Here is a 24,211-nt window from a genome sequence, read left to right on the forward strand (position 1 = left end):
TGTTTTTCAAACTGCGACACTGTCAAAAAGAGAAGCCACATGACAAACGACTGCAAACACGTGACATTTATTTCCAAGATGAAAATCCGTGTTACCAGTGGCTGATGAATCTTATTGATAGCTACTCAGACACATCTCGATGCCAATTTTAATCTAAGCTCTTTGGACGCTTGGCTTGTTTTATCAACACCTGCTTTATCAGTTCATAATCAGGCAGCATTATTCAGTGGAGATTTTCTATATTTATTGTGTGTAGGTGCGCAGTGTGTGATTTCAAGTGGGGGGATGAGTGCATTTGATGCTCGAATGTAACCTGAGAGAGGGCAGCAAAGAGCCATATGTTTGAACAGATTGATTTAACAGTTTCATGCTTTAATCAGAAGCTGTGTTGGATCGACTCAAAGACAAATCTGGTCCCCAGGACAACTGCAGCATCTGTTTGAAGAACACTGCTCTGACACAAGGTGCCTGATTAGCACAGATAAAGTCACCAGTTGCTTAATGAAGCACTTAACAGCATCCTTTGTAGATATTATTACCAATTCCAGTACGAACAAAAGTAACGCTGCACTGAGCATGTGCTGTTGGTCATATGGATTCTTTATTGTCATTTACAAAGATACAAAAGTCAGCTGACTCAGTTGTTTGCTGATCTTTCCTGGGATGTAGATGCTGTGTTGTGTGAATTCATTACTCTCTTACTCTCTCCTGATGTTACTCCAAACTTTTGAACACAGGGAACATGCGCACGTCATCAATGTGTTTAAATATACTCTCATGTGAGTCACTGTCAGTGGTGGGCCAGAAAATAAAAATGACACACGCTGAGGTGTTTCCTGGGTCTCGAGCGTTACATGAATCTGCCGCGTGAGTCATTATGCCGATGTCGACGAGGAAAAGCAGCACCAGTCTCCTTGTCCTCCCACTCTGTCTCTTGGAATGAGGCGAAGCTCTGAGCCGTGCTTCAGAAACACATTCCCTGCAACACAAGGCAGAGCACTATATAAAGATCATGGTTCATAATCAGTGTGCTTTAATAAGGGGTTTTATTGTCACCAAAGCTGCCAACAACATGTCAACTCACCAGCTGGGAGAGAAACTTGACAAAAAAGCATGCAATCTCTGACTCAAAGTCTTGGATTCGATTACAACTTGCACACAGATTCAGTCTTCACACAGACGCTTCGAGCTGGAACGATCACTAAACTGACAGATGAAAAAAATCCTAGTGCCTAATTTTCAGCTCTTCAGTCAGCCTACATAAACCAATTATTAAAAAAAGAAAGAAATGGATGTTAACAAGAGCATGCATTTTAAGCAGTTCTTATTGGCATATGTGCACCTTTGCCATTTTCCAAAAGAAGTGTGATTTTAACCTTAGAAAGCATGTCGGGAAAAAAAAGAACTTGACAGATTGATTTCCACCATCTCAGTCCTGTAAACAGGAGGTGGAGTGGCTGCAGTGGGTGAAAAAAAGCCAATCGGACAGAGGTTTCTGAACTGCTGCTATTCTTGGCAGCACAGCGCATGAGTGTAATTCAGATAAAAAGCTGAATGCCCACCAATGTCCTTCCTCAGCAGAAGAGACCCAATGCATAAGGAGAAGTAGGCCAAACTTCTACAGTTCTGATCACATTCAACATATAATATAAATGTGACAAGATCTCCGAGTATGACCAGTGGTGATGAAGTCCTGCAATTCTTTGTAAAGAGACTGGCTGAATGATTAGTAAGATTTTCAATACTTGCTTATCAAGGTAGCACTGTGACATCTCTGCCCTCCCAAATTCACATCTAACTTGTAAGAGCCAAAACCAATCAACACTATTTTTTTTTTTTTAAGTAAATCAAAGACAACCTCATTAAAAACAAATTTCAGCTACCAAACAAATGGAAGATTGTTCAGGTGGCTGCAGTAGACTCAGATCAGTTAGACAGAGAACATTAATATCAGGCTGCACTCTCTTTTGCCTGCAGAGCTGTCTTAATTCTTCCAAGTCATAGATTTAACAAGGTGCAAAAAACATTCCCTAGAAAATTTTGGTCCACCTTGACATGATGCTATCAGACAATTGTTGCAGATTGGTTGGTTCATAACTCTCCCATTCCATCACATCCCAAATATGCTCTATTGGATTTAGATTTGGTGACTGATGAGGCCATTTAAGAACAGTCTACTCATTCGAATGTTCAAGAAACCAGCTGAGAGGATTGGAGCTTTGACATGACGTGTTATCCTGTAAAGTGTGCATGTTAGTCCCCATAGGGAAATAGTTCCTCTGCATTTAACCCATTCACCCAGTGAAGCAGTGGGCAGCCACCAGTGCAGCGCCCGGAGAGCAGTGTGTAGGGATGGTACCTTGGTCAGGGGTACCTCAGGGTAGCCGTTCAGTGGAGTTGAACCCCCGACCTTCCGATCATGGGGCCACCACTCTACCTACTGAGCTATCCCTGCCCCCTTCCTGCTGGAAGCAGCCATCAGAAGAACAATACACTGTGCTCATAAAGAAATAAGCAATGCTCAGTTGATACTAACAGCTCCAAAGTGTCCCAGGAAAATATCTCCCCACCAACACCAGCTTGAACCACTGAAAATATGCAGTGTGGATCCATACTTTCATATTTATGATACATTCTTACCCGGCCATCCGAATACTGCAGCAGAAATCAAGACTCACACCAGGCAATGCTTTTCTACATACCTTGGTTGTAACAAACCTTTACTTGAGATACTGTCGACTTCTTATCTGCTCAAAGCAGTCTGGCCATTCTCCTCTGACCTCCGGCATCAACAAAGCATTTTCACCCACACGTGAAATATCAAGTGATACTCAAAGCATTTCTTCTCCCTTTCAGACCATTCTCAGTAATCCCTAGGCTGTGTAGGAAAATCTCAGTAATCAGCAGTTACTGAAATACTCAGATCAGCCCCTTCTGGGACCAACAACCATGCCCCAAAGTCACCTAAATCACTTTTCTTTTCCTGTTCCTGATGTTTGCTCAGCAGTTTGTCTTGATCATGTCTACATCCCTATAAGCACTGAGCTGCTGCCATGTAATTGGTTGATCAGAGATTTGCATTATTGGACAGATAAACAGTTAAACCTAACAAAGTGTCTGTTGGATGTATATTTGATGATGCTGTAGCTAATAAAGTTAAACACTTAATGTGCTCTATATGCAACTATTGTACTCATATTCTAAGGTAGCGCAGATTTGTGATGGGACTCTCATTGTCATGTTAGATTCAGGTGCATAATAGTTTGCAATAACTTGAGAACAAGGCAAGAAAACAGTTAATTTTATTTATTAATATGTAAAAACAGACTTAAATGACCCAAATTTAATTAGAAATGACTGATCACAAAGTGAGCAAGAAAATACAAGGTAATTCTTACTGTATATTCTTGCTCTCTTTCTGGAACCATGCACAGTTACATCCCATTGAGTATTAGCAGAAATACTGGTGGTGACCAGTGGTAGCCCCCAGGCTCCCAGTAGATGCACCTATGGTTTCAATTTCAAAATCCTATCTTGCCTTGTTCTCAAGTTATTGCATTTGCAAGGTTTTCAGAAAACGACCGCTGACCTTCAGGCCAATGTCACTGAGATTTGAACACGTCCGAGATATAAAGCATAATGATTCATACTTTGTTCAAGAACTGTATTAATTGCTTAGGCTATTTATGATTTGACAAAAGCAGTCTGACAAGTGTCAACAAGCTTAAAAGAAAGCCCAGAGGTCATTTGCATATTAATACAACAGATGGAGAACATGTGACCTTAAATCACCTTGAGGATCAAAGTATTTCTAATACTTAAAAAAAGAAAAGAAAAAAGAAAAACATACATAAGAACACAAGAACTCACCTGCAGTCTGAGCCGGGTTGATTCCTATTCCATCTGCAAAGCAAACATTAAAATGAGAATGTAAACACAAAATGCAGAAAATACAAGAAAAAAACTGTTATCCAAAAGACAAGCAAAGAAATAAGAAATAAAATGTATTCAATAACTGCTTCATTTGTAATAACAGTTCACTCAGCAGCACAACTGATAGCAAAGAGATCTATCTGGAACAATGACAGACGAGCCATTTTTCTTTTGATAAATTTAAAACTTATCTTTGAACGTATCATCACTTCAGTCATTTTAACACAAACCTTATCTTTATGTTATCTGTCAACACAATATGTCCCCAAGAAAGTAATCTTCCTGTGATTTAAAATACAATTAAGTTCACTAGTCTAACCCTGTCAGAACAGAGCAGAAGAAAACGACGTTGCCAGCAATCTGCTCTTCGATTGCTGGAGTACAATGAAAAAGCCAACAATTTTTCTCCTAACACCCATCAAGGCAATTTAGTGTCATTTGCTCTGGTAATTTCTAAGAGTGTGGCTATAAGATCAATAACGTGTTGTGTAACTGGAGGAATCCAGCTGAAAATTTAGGCTCAGATTATTTCAGACATCCATCTGTTCGGTATGTGTTCTGCCTTTTAGAAAAGAATCTGTTGACCTAACAACTTATTGCATGCCCGAGAAAGTACTTGCAGAGGTTCAATATTTTACCAGAAAATGTATTTTATTGATACTTTTCATATCTTTTCTTGTCTTTGAGAGTTGGCTGAAATGACAGCAGCACAAACATTTATCCAAGCATGCATTTTACTTGTCCTACTCACACTCTGTGGACAAACTGCTCACTGTCAAAATAAATACAAAGGTAAGTGGCACAGAAACTTGTGCAACTGGTTTGTCATGAATACTTGAACATGAAAAGACATTAAAAATAGCTTAGTGTTGTACTTTTCTCGTTCATCCAGCAAATCTGTTTTCCGGAGTCAGGCTAATGGTTCTGAATTTGAAATCATACTTGTATGTAATTTTAAACTTTTTTCCTGTAGTTATAGAACCATGTTTGTAGCATGACTTCACTGAATTCGAGGAACTGATGTTGGATTTTAATGTGACCTAGTTTTCAAAAAAAAAAGTTGAACGTTTTCTTTTCTTTCGTATTCTTCACACGTGGTTGCAGTGCTTTACTGACAGAAAGTGTAGTTGGTTTGTTTGAAAGAACTAACTGTGGAAACTGTTGACAAAGTGTGAAATAAATAAATAAATGAAATAAATGAAATGAAACGTTGTTTCTTAAGGTTGAAACAAGTTTAAACGTTCAAAAAAGATCTAAGAATAAATTAAGAAATAGTTTTCAGTAATCACTACTTGAATTACTAGTATGTTAATATTCAAATAAAATAAAAATGCGGGTGTTTTCTCTATTGGTGCAGGGGTTTATTTGATTGAACAGTTTCTCTGTGTATAATTGTGCAAAAAATAAAATCATTGTTTAAATAAAAAAGGCTGATTTTCATTTCACTTCTAATGACTTCTTGTTTTAATATAATTTATATATTTACTTACCTACTGAATGCTTGCCTATTTTGGTAAACTGAAGTGCTAAAAAAAATAATCACGTTTCACCTAAATATGGAAGTAAAAATAAAAAATTTTAATTGCACTAATTTACAACTTTGAACTCTATTTCTGTTTTATACACACACTAATTAGATGAATCCCCTCTAAGGTGAAGCTTTAGACTGATTTACTTTATACAGATCACACAAAGGGTCTTAACACAAACTGGGAGAAGCTATGCAAAACTTCTGCTAGTAGAGGATGCAGGATTCAGTGTTACTGAGTCCTGATGGCCTAAAACTGATATGCTTTAAAAGTACCAAGTAAAACGAAGATTAATTTAGCAATGAAAACCTCAGAAAGTGGAGTTAAATTCAACCTTTTTTATAAGGTGCTCGTGAAATTACAGACACCGCCCATTTACTGTCATAAGAAATACAGTCGGTGAAAAACTATTACAACAATGCAAAGTTTAGGAAATATTTTATACGGATCTGTCTTGGCTTAAAAATAGTCAAAATACTGACAGAACATTGTTTTTATTTATTGAATATATCTCAAATTATTTTTACTTAAACACTCAGCTACTTTATTAGTTACTCCTTACTGGTACCAGGTTGACGTTCAGTTTTATTTGCTGTGTTCTCCTGTTTTAAGCAAGAAGATTTATGCACTGCTGTCACAAAAGGGAGGGTGTGATCAGCAACAATTACTCTGGTAAGCTGTGGCATTTAAACAATTTAAAGGGCCCAAAGCGTGCCAAGAAATTATGCCCCACACCATCACCACCACTAGCCTGAACCTTTGATATGAGGCAGGAAGCTTCAGTAATGTTTATACCAACTGCTGACTGCATCAATTTAACATTGCAGCAGAAATTCAAAATTGGAAGATCAGGTGTCATTCGTCCGTACAATTTTGTTGAGCTTGTGTGAACTGCTCAGCTTTTTTTTTCCACAGCTGGTAGGAGTAACACCCAGTGTTGTCTTCTGCTCCTCTTAAGGATCAACTTGTCACACTTTCAGAGATGCTCTTCTGCACATCTTGGTTCTAACTAGAGATGGACCGATCCGATATTACGTATCGGTATCGGTCCGATACTGACCTAAATTACTGGATCGGATATCGGAGAAAAATAAAAAAATGTAATCCGATCCATTAAATATCACGAAAGCACCTCACAAAACTTGCAACACGCCGTAACTCACCTCAGAACGTTAGCACGTGGAGCAGTATGCATCACGTGATAGAGCGGCTGTGGCATGCGGGACCTGTCGGTGGTCTGGATAGCATTTGGAGCTTCGCTAGCAACCCGGCATTTCATCTCCGACAAAGTTATCCCGAGAGAAGTAAAGCAAGTGTGTAAGTCCATCTCTGAATGTTTGTAAAGCATTCCTGCGTTAAGCTTAACAAGCGACTGCCTCTCCTGCTGCTACTTCAATCATGAAACTGCTTAACGATCAGCTGATCGGCTTTTCTGTCGCGAGTCCGTCTCTCTAGTTTGCTTTTGGCCCACTTTGCACCAGAAAGAGGAAACCAGCGGCTGAACAACAGAAGCACGTTTAAGCTTGATCAGCTGTTGTTAGAATTTATTTAATATTACTTTCTACTCGAGGATCTTTTTCTACGTAGCTGACGGCTGGTAACTGTGCAGGGGCGGATCTAGCAAAGTTTAGCCAGGGGGGCCGATAGGGCATTAACAGGGAAAAGGGGGCACAAAGACATACTTTTCTTTCTTATTCTCATTTAAAATGTCAAGCTTTTAATAAATAATTATCTGACACCCAAAGTTTTAATTTGATGTAAAATGAATAGAAGTCCATTACTGTATATAGTAACTATTAAGTCTAATATATATACCCTAGTAAGCTATAGTACTTTTTCCTTTGGGAAGGTACCATCTGTGCAGTCTGCAATTTTGTTGAAGAAAGATGTTGAATCTATTTAATATTTCTTGAAAAATAATTGATTTCTGTGCATTTTTTTTCACACTGCATCAAATTAAGGTTGATTACGTCGATTAAGCATCATGAGGTGGAGCGTGAGGGGTGGTTCCCTATTTTTTATTTATTTATTTTTGTTGTTGCTGGGAGTTGGAACCCTATTAGTTAGGTTGCTTAATATTTATGCTAAGTACTCTTTAAAATACCAGAATAGGGAGGATGGTGTAGGTTTAAGTTTATTAGATTGATCAGTATTGCTGAACTATGAAATATTTTTTTTTTTGCATACAGGTATAACAGAATAGCTTTAGTGTAGTTGTTGTTTTAAACTTGAGTATGAACTTATACAAAATGCAGCAAGATATTTAAAAAACAGTTTTGTTGATTAAAAAACACTATATCGGATTCATATCGGTATCGGCAGATATCCAAATTTATGATATCGGTATCGGACATAAAAAAGTGGTATCGTGCCATCTCTAGTTCTAACAAGAGATTATTTGAGTTACTTTTGGTTTCCTATCAGCTAGTAGAAATCTTTTTCACCCAGAGACACCCCGCACCCAAATTCTGATCCTTATTTTGAACTTCAGCAGGTCCAGTCTTGACCATGACCACATGTCTAAATGTATGTTTGATGAGATATTCCCATTACATTATGTTTGCTTGCTTTTGGTGATCAATATATCATTATATGTGACTTGACAGTACTTCAAGCATCAGCTTATTTCCAGACCCGCTGTGTAGTTCAAAGACCACAGCAAGCACGCCTTCACTTGGATGCATCTTCCACACATCCTTCCAGCTTTTTGTTGACTTCAAACCTGCCTGTCAAAACACTTGGCTTGTAAAAGCACGAGACTCTCTGTAACCATAAAATGGTTCCTAATAACTCGAGTTCACTTGGAACATCAAATAAATAAATAAATAAATAAATAAATAAATAAAATTCTGTGTACTCACCATTTGTTATTATTGCACTGGTTGCTGACGGCACTTTAAACTGGAAGAGAAATTGAAGCAGATACCAATGTTAACATTAAAAGTGAATTTCTCAACAGAAGTTAGCATTTGACATTTCAGCAGCACTAATCCATTCTAGTTAAATAATCAGGGACATGTTGCTCCCATATTTCACTTGGCCTGAAGACAAAGTGTGAAACTAAAACTACCATGAAAGACAGCTTCATCTACTGAGTCAGCGTGCTGCCGTTCTCTGACTTTATTGGGTAACAATTTCAAAATAGAAGCAAGAGCTACTACACGATGTCTTCACTACCATAGTGAGTAAAACAAGCAAAAATGAAAAACTCTTTTGTTTTTGTCCTTTGTCTCCCAACTTTCACGCTTGTCAGACACACAAGTGTTTCACACAAAAATGCACCTGAGCACACGCACACATTCAAATAAACACTTTAGAGAGGGCCTGTGGGAAAGATAGCCACGCTTGAATTTCTGGATGAAAATCACTCAGCACGGTTACAATACATGTCCTACTTCAGTGTTCGGCAGAAGAGGATGTGGGCTGGTGGGGATTTGCTGCAAACGGGTGGAGGAAGCAGTCTGTCTCCAGGGAGATAAGGTTAGCAAAGTGCTGCTCACCAAACTACTGGCTTGTGTAGCACAAGCAGCACACATGAAACAGTTTGATCAGAGACAAATGGGAGGTGATGAGCTTTGTTTTTGTGGCAGAAAGAAAAAAAAAAAAACTCCTAAAGGATTAAATATAGCATATAAATGAGTTTGAACCACCCGCCTGGTTGGTTGGTTTATGATAAAATATTTAACATTATATCTGAAAGAAAATAAAATCATTTTATTCTGCCAGTTGAACCATAATAAAGAAAATGTAAAATATAAAGCTACTAACACAAAAGCAAAATCTGTGTTGATGAATAAATAAATGTAAGTGAACAAGGCAGCAATATGAAGCCACTCCAGGAAACTACTCCCATGGCTAAGTAATTCAAAGGCTAACTTTTGTGGGAAATCAATGGTGAAATCTTTGTCGTTCTACTTAACCATAACTGTATTCTCCTCACAGTCAATTAACTTCTAGCAGCACGTATGTTCATTGCATGCAAATTTGGGGATCACAATGTGAAAATTATGTTTCATTAGTTTCCTGGTTTGTAATAGAATAAGATTAATACCCTGTCAACACACTGAAAAGGAGCACATCTGCAGCCGCAGCTTTACTCATTCATTAGGATGATTTAAGCCGCAGTACTGCTGCGTGTTTATGCACAGAAACGGGAAGAAAATACACTTCAAAGGCTAAAGAGAGGCTTTCGGTGACAGCAGACGGCTCTATTGATTAAAATATAAGTGAACCCGTTGTGTCAGACTGAAAAACGTGGCTGAAAAACACATCCAGTGCCTGAAACACTTACTGCAACAAGACTTCATTTTAGTCTATTAAAAGGTACAATTGTTTATACTAGAATTTTGTAACTATAAATAGATAAATGTTGAATAAATGTTGCAAGGGTATGTCACAGTCAAAACCATCAAATATAAAACTGTTTTTAAATTAGCTGACATATATTTTCACATGTACCATAGATCTGTATTAAGCTGAACAGCATTACTGCGCAATGCAATTATTCCACCGTAGTCTTGCACAAAGAACAAGGAGAAACAGCTTACCTCCTCAGCTGCAAACTTCAAAACCGCTGTGAATGGTGTGCTCTCTGGGACACTTAGTCTGCAACAGACATATTAAATGGGATTTTAAAAATGCTCTAAAATAACATTTTTATTTTATAAAATGCCTACTATTTTACAGTCTTGTGAAGAAGAAGGTTTACACAGATCTATTAGAGGTGGGAATCACCATACATCCCACGATACGATATTATCACAATACTTAACGCACGATACAATATTATTGCAATTTTTAAAAATATTTTGCGATATTCAGATTCTGTACATAAAGGTAAACTTTGATATTAGATAAAATGAATATTGATAAAGTCTCCCACTCAGTCTTTCTCTCATTTCAGTCAGTTATATTGGTGACAAACTGAACGGTTTGTATTACAGTCTAGTCCAACTTAACTGAATGCAACCATCTGGTACAACTATAGCTATTCTGAACTAAGCAATTTATGAAAACTATGCAGGCCCTTCAGCAACTGAAGAATTTGAAATTAAATTAAAACAAAATATAATTTTACATTAAATAAAAAAAGTTTTAAACTTAATTAAAATAAAACATGTCTTAAATTAAAATAAGTAAACTGTCATGTTTATTGCTGCCAAAAAAAAAGTTAAAACACATTTGGACAGTGAAGGAATGTCAGGATTCTTGCTCAGAAAAAGGATCAACATGCTCTGAAGTCAGAGCACAAAAACCTTTTTTGTAACAAAATATTGATTTCTGCTGTCCCTGTCCGGTTGTTCAGTCTGACGTCACTAGCCGTGTCTGGGTCTAAACTCTGCTGCAGGTCCATATATCAAATGATCACTATGGCATTACTGAGAGTTGAAAAACTGTCTAAAGTCTTTCATCTTTAATAAAATGATCAGTGTTCTGCTCTACCAGGTGTAACAATTGAGTTTAACATCCAGGCATCCATGAAAACGGAATTTATGACATTTAACGGAGTTAGAAGTTAGCAGGGAGTTGGCTCGCTAGCTTCTATCTAAATACAATATAGCATGTCCTGACTGCGGGGTTTTGGAAACAAATTAAAACGTACAGCTCTGTTATCACTTCCAGCATAAATGAAGACAGAAAACTAAACAGCAGTGACGTTTGTAGGGTTACTGAAGTTGGGCTAGCTGGTATATAATGATGTGCTACGTGACTGCTAGCGACACAGCTATGTTAGCATAATATAAACAAGCTAACTGTTTTTCCACTCGATAAAAGTTAGCGTGAGTGTTCTCGGTGGTCAGAAACAAATGTAATCGCATGGCAGGATGCTGTAAAAGGACCAAACTTCAGCCAGGAGAACAACTGAGATAATCCATCCACAATACGAGGTTAGTCATTCATATACTGCTGCATGGGCTGGGCTGTAGTTACATCCTAAGGTTTTAAAAACTGAGCTTAAATAAATGATTAGCGGTAATAAAAGCAGAGGGAGGTCAACAGTGATCACTGACTGTTTTAGGAGCTTTTTGAGATTAAATAGAAGAAAATACATAACATTAAACATGTTAACAACACAAAAGCCATATTAAACGCAGACTACTTTAGACCCGGAAGTAGGATTCGTCGCGTCATCACTGAACAACCGGGTATCGATACATTATTAGCAAACAAAATATCACGATACTACACAGTATCGATTTTTTCCCCCACCCCTAAGATCTATGTAGTCTTGTGAAGAACTAACTACATCCTTACTGCTAGCATAGGAATTAAGAGGGTAAAGAGCAACCAAGTGCTACAAATCAAAACTTATCAAATGTGAGCAGCTCTATAAAAGCACAAGGTGTGTGCTACCACAATCTTCCCAGGAGTGGACATCCCCACAAACTCAGACCATGCGAAGCTCAGAGAACTTGCCAAAAATATAAGAGCAACATCTAAGACTCTACAGGCCTAAACTAACATGTTAAATGTTAACATTCCTGACAATATGGTGGAAAAAATACAAAACGAGTACACAAAAAGTAACTGACTTGGGTTGCCAGGACAGAGGCTCTTCTCTCTAGAAAGAACATGGCAGCGAAGGTTTGCAAAGCGGTATCTGAACATACCACAAACCTTCTGGAACAATGTCCTTTAGTTAAGACCAAAGTGGAGATGTTGCCCATAATGCACAGCACCACGTTAGGCAAAAACCAAACACAGCATTTCAGCACAAACACCTCATACCAACTGAGTACAGAGGTGGTTTGCAGACACTGGACCTGGACACCTTGCAGTCATTGAACCAACCGTATTTTGTAAAACTAGTTTGTAAAAATATTCTAGACTCAATTGTGAGGCCAATTGTCTGACATCTAAAGCTCGGCTCAACTTGGGTCATGCATCAGGAGAATGATCCCAAGAACAGCAGCAAATCTACAACACAAAGGCTAAAAAGAAAAGAATACACGAGTTGCACTGGCCCAGTTAAAGTTCACACCTCAACATACTGGCCAGGGCTGGTCCTTAAGGGTGCATAAACAGTTACACATACAACACTGTCAGATGGATGCTTCTCAAATGAATTCTGCAGAGCAGTGCTCAGTGGGGACCAGAGATCTCCCAAGGGCAACCCAAAAACCACCAGACTCTTTAAACAGATGTGAGAGTTTTTTTTAAATAAATAAAAAATATTTAAAAAAAAAAATCAAGGCCAGAAATGCAATTGCCAAGTAAGGTGATGCAGTGGAGATGAGCTCTAGGAGGGTGAAAATCAATTGATGTACTCAGCACTGCAGTAAAAAGAGAAAGAAGCTAAGCTTAAGCTGAATCTTCAGCCTATTTGTGAGAGTGAAAACCTGGGAGATTATAAAGATGACCTTGTGTTAACTGAGAGCCAGTGGTAACCTTTTTTGAATGTCTGACAGGGCTAATGCGATACCTCATTATCATCACCATCCCTCTGCTCAAGCCATAACATTATTAGCTCCAGCAAGGTTTTCTCTGACCTCATTAAAGAAAAGACGCTCTGTCAACATGTTAAAGTAACAACAGTCTCCAGTATTTTACATCTAATTATTTGAACCTACTCATTTGAACCTTTGTTGGAAATTATGACCATGCATTATGTGACAAAAATACCATGAAAACAAAACACTCTGCAACTGCATCTTGTTTACACCTCAATTCTACAAAGGGCACATCTCTTGAAAACCTTGTGTGAAACCTTAAAATAAGACATTTGGGATTTTTTTTATTCTTAGCCTCACTATTTGTATATTTTTTCACTAGATTGACCATCAAAGAAAATTCAACTTATATATTAATCAACTTTTTGCAGCTTAATACTAGGGTTTAGCTGGGTTTCCAACCAGAAAGGACAATCTTTAATTGACATAAATTCTAATCTTGCTTTCAAACTTTGCTTTGTAATAATATAGTTAAAATATAGGGATGTCATTTGGTGCTGCTTAAAAAATGATTGTCATAGAACATGATTTTAAGATTTAAGATGTTTGGATTGTATATGTTTTTTAAGAAGTTAGCACACATTGTTTTGCTACTAACGTCAAATTAGTCCAAAAAAGGTCAAAAGCTCAACAATTTAAGTGCTTTGAGACAATGTGATAGCAGGAATGTTACGCCCATACACACAAAACCAGATGACATAATCCAGTATGTAAAAAACAAAGCCATTATACTTTTTGTTAATCTAAAAGGGAGAAAACAGTGAGACATCATTTATGTAAGGTGGCACACACTGCTTAAATTAACTACATGTTGACCAATCATGGCTTACATTTTAGTTACTTTTAGTTTTAGTTAAATAAAGAAAATGTAAAAATTTTTATTCATGTAGAAAAAAATGGTTTTATTTAGGGGTTAAAGTGAGATTCGACAGGGGGAGTGCAGCATGGGGATAAGAATGACTTAGAAGTAAGTCACATAATGATTTGTTTGTGAGCTCCAGTAGATTTTTCTTTGTGTATACACTTTGATCAAATGACCTGTGCTGCTACTCTATGTTCTGCTCTAGTTATATGGCTGATTGCTAACTCCTAGACACAAAGCTAATAGGTAATAGGTAAAATCCAGCAAGTGAATCCCCTTAAATATGAATTGATGTTTGCTACCCTTGATGTAACCTAGTAACAGTACTCAGGAAGCAACCAGCCCAACACATTGCATCATTCTAAATTCTATCTCAATATTGCACAATAATCAGTTTACCCTGCACTAAACTGCCTGGTATTTTATGCAACCTTTGAATAACATAAATTTAATACACTTTTTTAGTTTTGCAAGCTATTTCATGAAAGCATTGATTCAGAAAAACATTATTTATATCTTCAATATCTCATTTCTTAAATTATTAGAAATAAATTACATGTAAGATTTAAATTTCCAGTCTATAAAATTTCCCCTGTTAAGCGGTGCTTACCTTTAAAAATAAAATGTTCTAATTTAAAAATAATCTAATTACCGGTACTCATTAGATCAAGGTGCTACAAAGCTATTCAGCTCCACTTTATTCCCTTGTTTCATTCATGGGAATACATTCATAATAAGCTATTTAATAATCTATTTAAATAAGACCTGAACAAGATTTTTTCTGGTCTTTTAGTGTTCATTCTACCACTTTATATTGCACTAAAAAAAAAAAAAACCCAAACAAACAAAGATGACACAAATCAGCTGCAGAAATGGCAAAAATGGATTCAACTATGATTTCTGCATAAAATCCATGAAGGATTTCAGGTAATTTGTCAGAAACCTGAAGTTCAAGCAGAAATGGAAATGGATCTGTTTAATATGCCAAAGTGTTGCTCAAACAGAAGAACCAGAGTATTAGAAAAAAATATTGAAAACCTAGATTTGAATACTTTGTTCAAGAATACCACTTAAAATGTTAAACTCTGTATCAAAAGCTATTGAATATTCAACAATATCATCAAATTATGAAACTTATACTAATAATACTATAAAAAAATAGATTCACTAAACTTACTTTTTCTAGATTAAAAAAAGACTTTCTCATACTCTGAATTAGCATTCTATTTTTTTAAACATGCCTGTGCTTGACTATGACAAAGACTTGGATTATAAAAAGCACACTGTGCCTTTAAGCAATGCAAAGTCAAACACCACAGCCATAACAGTCTGTCTGAGGGCTTAATGTTAAAAGGTCTGCTTTACATTTACCCTTGGCTGCTATGATTCCTGTTTCTGCTCGTCCTGTCCATGTTCTGATGTCTTTTTATCCTGCATATAGCAGGGACATCAATGCCATTTTAAAATGTGGGGCCCCAAACAGCCAACTTTTATTCAGTCTTTATTCATTCAGATCATTTTTAAAACTATAGACTCATTGTAAATACTGGAAAACCAGAAACCTTTCTGTCATTTAATCATTTATCTATTACTTTACTACTTTGATGTAGTACGAATGGCGGTCATTAATAGGAAACGCTGTAAAACTTATAGAAATACAGTTAAAAGTTTAAAATCAATTTAATAATATTTTTATGACTCTGGCTGTTTGTCAGGATTCACATATATTATACAAATTACTTTAATGAGTGCCATTTCCATTGATCACGACGTAAAGATGGTCAGGTTAATTCATAACAGACCTCATAAAATGCTGTGAAGCCACACTACAGAAAACGGAAGCCGACTGTGATTACAGTGTCAGCATCGGCACTAGCAGATGTTCACTCATTGCCCACGTGTTACGTTGCTTAATAAAAAACTACAAACACAAAATATCTGCAGTAGCCGTGAAATGTTAACTAAACGTTAAATAAAGTCGAAAATGTAGCTGGCTGACATATTAAAGCGGTGACTGCTGAGTTGTCAGTGTACTCACACTTTGTATGGTAGCCGGGGGTCCGACGTCAGGGTGATTTTAAACGTTACTTTAGACCTAATGAAGAACACACCATTACTGTTGTTAACAGACGGATACACGTGAATGCATGTGAAATATGTCCATGTCAAAATTTCACGAAAGTCCAAAAACTCACATCTTTATGGGCGAGGCGACTCCGCTTGATATCTGTTTATACAAACCCGGAAGTCAGAAGGACCCTCACGTACACGTCATCCATCTGGTGCCAAGTTTGAGAAGTAAATGTACCTATTTTAAAGTTTAATAGTTAGGTAAGTTTTTTTTCATAAATGACTAAATTTTTTCAGTTAAATTGCGTATTATTATTAAAACATAATCCATTTTATGTCCTATTAACGGACAGGCATTCATAGCAAATAGCTAACCTTTACCGTAAAGGCTGTAAACAAGACGCAGTTACTTCTGTGAGGCGCACTGACATCTTTCAGCACTGTTGTTCAACTCAATCCAGGTTCTTGACGTTAAACAAACATAACCCTCATTCAGATTGGAAATTTTCTACTTGACATGATGTTGTTGGGAAGAATTTAAGAATTAAAAAGAAAATTATTAAATCCAGATTTCCTTCACGTTTGTTTTAATGGCAGCCAGTAGAACCTACAGGTAGCTCAGTGTTCTGACTGATGCTGTGTATCTATATTGCAGTATGTTGTATATTTTCAGTCACTGTAAGACAGGATGATGAGACACCAGCCTAAGCCCAACCTGGACACAGATAAATCGACACCAACCACCAGGAACATGCCAGTGGTGCTTCTTTCTGTGAAAATAGATAGGGGGAGATATAGTAGATAGAGAGTTAATCAATAGACCTTTAATTTTAATTAGTTTGTTGCATGTATATAATTTAACATTTACAGATATCTGAGGTTTGTCATACTCTGTACACCTTCCCACTGTGCTTTGGGGATTTTCTCCCCCTAATTTTAACAATTTGATATATAGCTTTGGTGGATTAGAAAAAAGCTTTCCAAACTATGAACAGTCTGTACCAGTTAGAACGACCGTCTCCCACAGAAAACACTGTTGCTCAATTGTTTCATATGTAGTCCTGCCCTTTCTTCTGTTACTTATCTGCACCACTGTCATAATGCCCGCCTAGTGGTTGGTTTGGCAGAGCCTCAAACAAAGAAAACGGCTTCATGTCCCGATGCAGCCAGCTGCCAGAAAGCCAGAGCTGCTTTCACTAAATCTGTCTCTAAAGTGTAAAAGCTATGAGCAAAGCACAGGAACTGTTTGGCTGTAAGAGTGAATCTAAGAATCTTCATGCATTCCAGCAGAACCTCTGGATTGCTTTTATTTTTCATGAAAATGTCCCCACTACAATGGCAAAATCTCAACATATGTTTTGTGTTAGAACCACTAACACAATGTATGGTAAATGTGGCTTACACCTTATTTCCTACTTCTTTTTGTGACATTAAAATACAGCCCGATAATACTTTTGAATTTTATTCCCAATAATATAAGAGTTTCTATTGTCAAATAACATACAAATATAAAATAGTAGCACATAGCACTTTTGGACTAATGTAAACCAGCTTTCGTCTTAAGTCACTTTCCGACCTGTTGCTCTGAATTAGTAAAGTTCCTAATGAGTCTAACAAAATAAATCCACATTCAAAGACTACAATTACAGCTGATTTTACATGCAAAATATGCTAAAAGAAAGGTAGAAGTGACTTAACGTGTCTTCAGTGTGGTTAAAGCAAAAGGTGGTTGTTAGCAGTAAATAACCTTTTCTTTTCTTTTCTTAGCCTCTTTCCTGGCACTACTGATACAGTAGTAAGAAAAAGTAGGTGATACACTGTAAGCAGTGAAATGATAACCAGCAAAAAAGATGGTAACAGACTCAATGACTCAGCGTTCCAGTGCAGACACTCAGGCAAACACCTCTGGGATTCAGTGACGAGATTTTCACAGGAAAATGTAGGGAAAAAAAGAAGTTTACTAAAAAGAAAAAACCTCACAAAGGATTAAAACTTTCATAGTAATGTATCATGGAATATAGAGGAGTGTGGCATGTGAGGAAATGAGAAACGACACAAGGATACCCGAAAAGGAAAACCCCACATAAAGCACGAGTTGCCAAAATAGCTTCAGAGCTCCTTGGCATTGATTTGTACAAGTCTATGCTGGAGGGAAAAACACAATTCTTCCAAATGATCTTCCTTAACTTGGTGTTTTAATAATGCAGAGCTGTGCCTACCCATATGGAAAAGAAATAGTAAAAACATACAGTGGGGCAAAAAAGTATTTAGTCAGCCACCGATTGTGCAAGTTCCCCCACTTAAAATGATGACAGAGGTCAGTAATTTGCACCAGAGGTACACTTCAACTGTGAGAGACAGAATGTGAAAAAAAAATCCATGAATCCACATGGTAGGATTTGTAAAGAATTTATTCGTAAATCAGGGTGGAAAATAAGTATTTGGTCACCTCAAACAAGGAAAATCTCTGGCTCTCACAGACCTGTAACGTCTTCTGTAAGAAGCTTTTCTGTCCCCCACTCGTTACCTGTATGAATGGCACCTGTTTGAACTCATCATCTGTATAAAAGACACCTGTCCACAGCCTCAAACAGTCAGACTCCAAACGCCGCCATGGCCAAGACCAAAGAGCTTTCGAAGGACACCAGGAAAAGTATTGTAGACCTGCACCAGACTGGGAAGAGTGAATCTACAATAGGCAAGCAGCTTGGTGTGAAAAAATCAACTGTGGGAGCAATCATCAGAAAATGGAAGACATACAAGACCACTGATAATCTCCCTCGATCTGGGGCTCCACGCAAGATCTCATCCCGTGGGGTCAAAATGATCATGAGAACGGTGAGCAAAGATCCCAGAACCACACGGGGGGACCTGGTGAATGACCTGCAGAGAGCTGGGACCAAAGTAACAAAGGTCACCATCAGTAACACACTACAACGGCAGGGAATCAAATCCCGCAGTGCCAGACGTGTTCCGCTGCTGAAGCCAGTGCATGTCCAGGCCCGTCTGAAGTTTGCCAGAGAGCACATGGATGATACAGCAGAGGATTGGGAGAATGTCATGTGGTCAGATGAAACCAAAGTAGAACTTTTTGGTATAAACTCAACTCGTCGTGTTTGGAGGAAGAAGAATACTGAGTTGCATCCCAAGAACACCATACCTACTGTGAAGCATGGGGGTGGAAACATCATGCTATGGGGCTGTTTTTCTGCCAAGGGGACAGGACGACTGATCCGTGTTAAGGACAGAATGAATGGGGCCATGTATCGTGAGATTTTGAGCCAAAACCTCCTTCCATCAGTGAGAACTTTGAAGATGAAACGAGGCTGGGTCTTCCAACATGACAATGATCCAAAACACACCGCCCGGGCAACAAAGGGGTGGCTCCGTAAGAAGCATTTGAAAGTCCTGGAGTGGCCTAGCCAGTCTCCAGACCTCAACCCCATAGCCAAACATCACTGCTCTCGAGAAGATCTGCATGGAGGAATGGGCCAAAATACCAGCTACTGTGTGTGCAAACCTGGTAAAGACCTATAGTAAACGTTTGACCTCTGTTATTGCCAACAAAGGTTATGTTACAAAGTATTGAGTTGTATTTTTGTTATTGACCAAATACTTATTTTCCACCCTGATTTACGAATAAATTCTTTACAAATCCTACCATGTGGATTCATGGATTTTTTTTTTTTTTTTTTTTTTTTTTTTTTTTTTTTTTTTTTCACATTCTGTCTCTCACAGTTGAAGTGTACCTCTGGTGCAAATTACTGACCTCTGTCATCATTTTAAGTGGGGGAACTTGCACAATCGGTGGCTGACTAAATACTTTTTTGCCCCACTGTATATGATTTACTCATGAAAGTGGCCACTTTCATGAGTAAATCAAATCATATAAGGCTTACATGATTTACTCTTGAAAGTGGCCATTTTCTCATTACTTTCATATATTTTTTTAGAGAGTATACAAAACATACAAGTTTCATTATATAATTTTTCAAGGGATCTTATATGTGTTTTCACTCTTGTATGCTTTTCATACAAGTTTCATACAAGACAGATAAAAACTTTATAAGATTTATATATATCTTTTCCATATGGGTAGTATGTTAATCTTCCATCTCCCATAGGCTTGTAAATTGGTTGAGATCCAGTGACTGTGAAGAACACAGACTATAATTCTGTGTTTTTCAAAAATTTCAGTGATCTCTTGTGATGGTGGCATTGTCATTGTGGAAGAGACCACTACTATCAGCACTGAAGTATGTCATCATAGAATAGAAATGGACACTCAGAACAACTCTGTATTGATTTGCAGTGAACCTTCCCTCAATGAGGCCAAAGATGATTATACAATAAGAGCAAAATGGCACTCAGAGCATACTGGTCACTTAAGTTCAAGTTTTTTTGCAGAATCTTTTGTGCAGGACATTTGTACTGATGACGTATAATGAATATACACTGAATGCAGTTTTCAGTAATTGACAGCCCCCCCAAAAAGAGACAGAGACTTAATTCAGCATATTCAGGGCAGTTTTAATGAACTAGTCACATTGAAGTTCCTGTCTTGAGCTCATTCTCTTTGATCATAAATAGAAATGTATAATGAATGAGTTCCATACAGAAAGACACATTTCATGGAGTGCCTCTGTCAATGTGGCAAAGAGGAAATATTGCTTTGAAGAACATGACAGTTGCCCATCATCTTCTTCTTGCAGAAAGTCTGAGGGTGTGTTCAAAATGCATAACCCAGCAATAGGATTCAGTGCATTGTGTAGCTTCCACTGAAAAAGCATAAAAAAGGCAAACCTCATAGACAGAGGGAGAAAATGCCAGCATTACCAGCAGAAATATAACAGTTATCTACATTTATACTCCTCCTTATGCGTGTAGACATATGCCCAAATGTATGTGCCTAATGCACATTCCTGTATGCATGCAGCAGATATTAGTTTAGTTCCAAAAGGTCACTGCTTAACAGTTTGTATAAATTTTCATTGGATTGGCAGAAATATTGACATAATTGGACGTCCCTAGGAAAAGGGCATAGACATCACGGTGAAATAAAGCAAGATGAGTAATGGTAATGCAACGTGTAAATGAAATAGTGTCTATAGTTGCTGCTGAAGAACTCTGGCTCACACAGCTATCTATTTATATATAGGAAATTCTGCTGTGCACAGTACTCTGCAACACCCACCAAGTAATGCTCTAAAGTGTTTGATTGTTGTGTGCTATGCCTGTTTCAGCAGTGTTATGCTTTTCTGTGTTGTATTTCTACTCGCTGCACAATGCCAGTGCAGAAGCTAAACACGAAACATCAGATATTTTGATCTGATCAGAAAGGCTCATGCTTTATTTTATTATTCTTTTTACCTCACTCACTGTTGATTTTAACAGAAAAACTGGAGACTTATCTTTTATCTGTTTTTTTGTATTAATTTTTTTTAAATGAACAAAGCTTAGGCTGAGCATGACAAAGGGTCATCAGTTCAGGAGGGTAACACATCAGCTAAGATTTGCGTTGCACAAATATCTAAAACTAATAGAAAAAAAAAACAAAGGCAGTCCAAATAGGATAAAAAAGTAATACAATTCTCATTTCCTGTTAATCACTGACAGGCTCAGTGGGTCTTGGCAAAAAAAAACTCATTCTAGGTTATTGAAATAAACACAAAATACCCCAGCTTCAAACATGAAGAACTCTGAGATTATTCACTTCACCCCACCTCTCTTTCATTCTGCCTGTGTGGCAGTTCTTCTCTGCAGGCACTGGAGAGGCGGTGTGGGTTTTTTTCCTGTAAGGCAACACTGGCAACACCTGAGCCCAGTGTGCCAGTGCTCTACGAAAGACATTAGTTGTTTGTTTCGGTTCCTGAATGACATCATATACACCACTCATCCACCAATTTACACGACTGGAATTGGAAATTCAAAGAAATGAATACAGATATAAAGTATAATCTAAATTAAAAACATTTCTGCTAAAGTAACTTTTAAGAAGCGCTTGTTGCAGAAGACATGGCTCCAGTCTCAACAGTTTAAGCACAGTAGATCTAAACTTTAAGGACACTGAAAGCTTCCTCTCTGGTCCTAATGCTGTTCAACATATTTGAAGTGTCTCCATGAATAATTTTTCACAGTGTTAAAAAAATAACATTTTGCACAGATGTTAGCTAAAAGAATTTAGCCCATATTATTATTCTGATGTTCTGAAAGGCTCGCTGAAGTTTACTTCATCTCCTCACAGTTATCTCAATGTCAGTGTTCTCTTCCCCGTGCATTCTTCATGCAGTGGTATTAGCCGCTTGACTCTGCACTAAAACATGTATCCTCTGATAACATCCTGCCTAACAACACCTTTTTATGCCAGGATGGAAAATTCATGATCATTTTCGGCGCGGTTACATGGTCACACGTTCGATAAGATTGCCCCTCATGCGAAAAGCAATAATGAATAATTATATGTGACAGCTACGGCGACTATACCTCAGGGGACAGCCCCAATGTCATTCTTTTAATGTTTACTTACTTTGCATAATCCCCAGCATACTGAGTGGTAATTAAATTTGAGCTGGGGAATAATTTGCCTGTGCTGTGTTAACATGGGAGAGAGCAAAGCACCAAAGCTGCTTTCCTGATATATATTCGGATGTTTCTCAAGAGAACACTGTACAGTAACATACATGACAACCTGATTGTATAGAGTGCAGAACACTGATGTGCCACCCTGCCCCAGCCTCTAACCACTATTAATGTTATTGATAGATCTATTTAACCTTGCTGTCGTAAATGCACTCCCCAGATCCTTTTTAGGAGACAAGACATTATCCTGGTGGTACACTGAGTGCAAACAAAATGAATCACTGATGCAAGTGAGTGGCCAAATGTATATCACAAAACATAACTCTCTGCCTCTTTCTCTCTCTCACACAGACACACATATGCACACAATTACCAAAACCTAATAATGCATAACAGAATAATTTAGTTGCCTGCATGTGCTGTGGATTTAGACGGTGGAAATCAGCTGATGGGAGAAAAAAAATTATGTTTTTCAGATTTTGTTTGAAAATATCAGTTTACATTAGTGATGTAATATATTCCCCTAACTGGTTGACAGTCCAATCTTTAAAAAAAAAAAAGTAATCCAACTTCTATGCATGACCCCCACTTCTCATGCAAAGTGCATGCAGTTAACAGCATATCATCGCTACTGACAGATGGGTGTTAAGGTAGCAGGCCAGTAAATGCGTGTCAAAGTGATGTTGAGATGAGAGCGCAGCAAAGAGCGACAGCCAGGAGCAGACAAGCTTCCGTTTTAATTACACGCTCCATTCACAATGAATCAGATGTTGCGCTCCAGTGTGGAAAGGATGTGTGAATACTTAAAAATAAGGTGTTGATTGATGGTGTACAGTTTGAAGCCTTTATAGCTAAAACTGAAGACAAGTTTTACAGGACTGGAGAAGGAAAAAACAGAAGGCCAAAAAAAAGAAAGAAAGTTGTGTGATACGTGGGTGTTTGGTCCTTGTGGCAAATCAACACATCCCTGTAACAAACCGACACGTCAGAGATAATTAGCAGCACACTCTATTTCTGCTTCATCGAAGTATGTGTTTCCACAACGCATGTGTACGCCACATAGACTCTGTGATATGAACAGATTTGACTTGTTTTCATACTCAAAAAGATACAATTTATTTTGCAGTTGCTTTGCATAGTTTAAACTTAGTAACAGCAGATGTGGGGGCATCCGGCATGTGCAAAAGTCATTAAGAAATGACCGTTATTTGATCTGTGAAAAAGAAAAGTCTCAAGATGTAGAGAACATGCATGCCAGCATGAACCTACTGTGATATTTGTTGCCAAAAACGGACTCAGTGCATTTCCCAAACGCATGTATTGTATATGGCACGGTCATTGTATTTAATTTTTGCTTACTGTTTAAATTTGTGTCACATTTAACATTTACATTGGTTTTATTTATATCTTCTCTCTTTAGTTGTATGATTTATTTATTTAACTGGTGCACAAAAATTTGCATTTGCTGACTAGCAAAAAAAAGCATGTTAAATCACAAACAAAGGGAAAATGAATTATTCTCAGGCTGCTACAGTCTTTGCTTTTGCTTTATATTGTTTTTTCAATTTGTCTAATATGATAATTTAATACTGTACTGTAGCATATATTATTCTTTCCATGTGACAAATCTTCATAGTCATATGAAAATTGTGCAGTAATGTCTTTAATCATAAGTGACTCACATAGAGTGTTTTTGCAGACAAAGTTAAACAGTTTAAAAGTAAAAATATTCTCATAATTTTTAAATATTTTTTCCATCGTTTGGTATTGTTTTACCTTCCCCTTTC

At 37.4% G+C, this 24,211-nt stretch overlaps 1 protein-coding gene across 1 annotated transcript; it reads right to left on the minus strand.

Moving 5' to 3' along the window:
- Positions 1-579: 579 nt before the first annotated feature.
- On the minus strand, positions 580-16,070 carry ufm1 (ubiquitin-fold modifier 1). The gene is made up of 6 exons (XM_080867827.1): positions 15,971-16,070; positions 15,814-15,870; positions 10,010-10,067; positions 8,324-8,363; positions 3,871-3,903; positions 580-979 (listed from the first exon to the last, which is right to left on the minus strand). Coding segments are annotated over exons 1-6 (294 nt in total). The 5' UTR covers positions 15,973-16,070; the 3' UTR covers positions 580-875.
- Between the last annotated feature and the right edge of the window lie 8,141 nt (positions 16,071-24,211).

Source organism: Rhamphochromis sp. 'chilingali' (assembly GCF_963969265.1).
Source record: "Rhamphochromis sp. 'chilingali' genome assembly, chromosome: 19".
Taxonomy (NCBI): Eukaryota; Metazoa; Chordata; class Actinopteri; order Cichliformes; family Cichlidae; genus Rhamphochromis; species Rhamphochromis sp. 'chilingali'.

Coding starts and splice junctions, on each gene's coding strand:
- ufm1 (XM_080867827.1), bottom strand. Junction 3,904..8,323: donor CAGTGCAATAATAACAAATG/GTGAGTACACAG, acceptor TTTGCTTTGCAG/ATGGAATAGGAATCAACCCG. Junction 980..3,870: donor CAACCCGGCTCAGACTGCAG/GTGAGTTCTTGT, acceptor CTTGTGTTGCAG/GGAATGTGTTTCTGAAGCAC.